Genomic DNA, 2,462 nt, shown 5'->3' on the forward strand with positions numbered 1-2,462 from the left:
GGGCCCCAAAAGGCTTGGGCCGTTGGTTTAACCCCAGCCGATATCGAGAAAGGTGAGGCAGCGTTTGCTGCAGCTCCCAAAAGCCAAGGTGGTTCTTTGTTAAAATCGCACCTGCCGTGCTTGTCTTTGTCCGACCTGATCCGCCAGGGCACTACGGGCGCCGCATCAACGTGTGGGACTGGAGCACGCACACGTACGTTCAGGCGATCGATTTGGGGAAAGGCTCCATCCCTCTGGAAATTCGATTCCTCCACAACCCGGACGCAGCGGAGGGGTTCGTGGGGTGTGCTCTCAGCGGGGCCGTGCATCGCTTCTACAAGACAGAGGTCAGTGCCGAAAGCTGTGGCGAACGCAGGAGCTCTCACCTTGTCGTTTCAGAAATCCACCGATTGCTTAGGAAATAGTGGGATTTGCACGAAAAAAAATAACAAACAAGGCTCCTAATTCCAGATTTAAGCACCTCTGCAGCCGTGTTGCCGCCGTTCAGCCTGGGAATCTCCAGCAGCGCGAGTGTCGTTTCAGAAATCCACTGATTGCTTAGGAAATAGTGGGATTTGCACTAAAAAAAATAACAAACAAGGCTCCTAATTCTAAATTTGAGCACCTCTGCAGCCGTGTTGCAGCCGTTCAGCCTGGGAATCTCCAGCAGCGCGGTGTAATCATTAACATTCTCACGGGCAGCACAGTCACCGTCCTCCCCCCTGGGAGCACGCGCTCACAGCGTGCACATCACCTCTGACAGGACCCGTTAAATAAAGAGCCCTGTTTGCTTCTCCTCCCTCTGTCCGGCGTAGCCGAGCCCTCCCGGCTAACCTCGAGGCTGTAATAACGTTGTGCTCTCTCCGTGCGTTCCACAGAAAGGAGACTGGGCAGCAGAGAAGGTGATTGAAGTACCCAGCAAGAAGGTGCAAGGATGGCTTCTCCCGGAGATGCCGGGTTAGTGGGAGCACGTTTGAGAAAGAAATAGGGTGTTGTCTTCTTCGGTTCGCTGGTACAGTGTAACTTTTTGCAAAATCTTCTCTTCAAATGGCAAACACTTCCCTTGGAAAATACCAAATTTCTGTTTGGGTTGTGAGCTACCCGGTAGGAGATTGTCAGATCGTGCTTCTTGCTGGTCCCGTCCATTGCCTGACTTTGCTACTCAATATTTTCTTAAAGGTCTTATTACCGACATCCTCATCTCGCTGGACGACAGGTTCCTCTACTTCAGCAACTGGCTGCACGGAGACATCCGCCAGTACGACATCTCCGACACCCGCAAGCCCAAGCTGGTGGGGCAGGTGAGGCAGCACCAGAGCAGCTGTCACGTACACGGGCAGTGCAGCTTTTCCCCCTTTTTTCCAAAAGGAGAAAAGGACAGTTAACTTCTGAGAGTGCTCACTCTGTTGCTTTCACGCTCCTATGGGAGCCCGTTCTCATTCAATCCCACGTCAGGTGTTCCTGGGAGGCAGCATCACGGCGGGTGGGCCTGTGACTGTGCTGGAAGACAAGGAGCTGCAGGGCCAGCCAGAGCCCTTTGTCATCAAGGTGAGCTTTCCCAACGTGCGCATTGTGGGTGCTCTGCTTGTTGTGATCTGCTTCAAACCCCGCCGGGAACGTGCCGCATGAGCTGGTGTGGCGCCCTGGCTCACAGCCTGGCCAGGTCCTGCTCCGGCTCGTAAATCCTGGTGAGCGTTCTGGGTCCCCGCTGGGCTCGGACAAGCTGTTCAGCTGCACCGACACCTGTGTGGTTACATCCTCCCTGCTGTTGGTAGCTGGCTCATTTAACGCCGCGTGCATTCATCGCGCTGCCGGCGTTGCTGCCGCTGATCTTTCAGTATCTGATGGCTGAAGCACTAAACCAGCGCTGCAGCTTTGGGGTGTAAAGAGTTTGATGGCAGCCGGCGCCGTGACGGACAAATGAAAGCGCATCGGTTGTCTCTGCTCGTTAGCGAAATGCGTTATTACCACTGTCAAGGCAGCTTGGCTTGAGCACCTTGTCCTCTCTTCCCATTGTAGGGGAAGAGGATGCGGGGTGGACCTCAGATGATCCAGCTCAGCCTGGACGGGAAGAGGCTGTACGTCACCAGCTCTCTCTACAGCGGGTGGGACAAGCAGTTCTACCCGGATCTTATCAAGTAAGAAAACCGCTAAACTGGGGTGGCTAGTTCAGGATTTATTGCTCAGATAGCGACGTGCGCATGCCGGCGGTGCACAGAGCCACGTTCCCCCGCGGGGAGACCAAATCCAGTACCTGTTGAGATCCAGCCCACCAACCCAGCGCTCACCCGCGGCCAGGACCCCTGCCCACCCGACAGGCACTCGAGCTGGGGGCTGCGCACGCTCCCTGCTGAAATCGCCGTCTCTGCGGGAGTAGATGAGAGTGGGAAGAAACCCGTGAAGGTGCCCGGTGCTCCTGGCACCCGTAGCACTGCAGACTTTCTAGTTTTCAGAGTTAGTGAAAGGAGCAGACGCTGATTCAG

At 55.4% G+C, this 2,462-nt stretch overlaps 1 protein-coding gene across 1 annotated transcript in view; it reads left to right on the forward strand.

The window, feature by feature from the left end:
• Window positions 1–2,462, forward strand: part of SELENBP1 (selenium binding protein 1) — a 6,279-nt gene that overhangs the window by 3,388 nt on the left and 429 nt on the right. Inside the window, exons 6-11 of the mRNA XM_009870846.1 lie at window positions 38–52; window positions 148–326; window positions 858–936; window positions 1,159–1,280; window positions 1,435–1,527; window positions 1,999–2,117. Of these exons, the coding sequence (XP_009869148.1) occupies window positions 38–52; window positions 148–326; window positions 858–936; window positions 1,159–1,280; window positions 1,435–1,527; window positions 1,999–2,117 (607 nt within the window). The remainder of the gene's footprint in view (window positions 1–37; window positions 53–147; window positions 327–857; window positions 937–1,158; window positions 1,281–1,434; window positions 1,528–1,998; window positions 2,118–2,462) is intronic.

The sequence above is a fragment of the Apaloderma vittatum genome, unplaced genomic scaffold (assembly GCF_000703405.1).
Source record: "Apaloderma vittatum isolate BGI_N311 unplaced genomic scaffold, ASM70340v1 scaffold9156, whole genome shotgun sequence".
Classification (NCBI taxonomy): Eukaryota; Metazoa; Chordata; class Aves; order Trogoniformes; family Trogonidae; genus Apaloderma; species Apaloderma vittatum.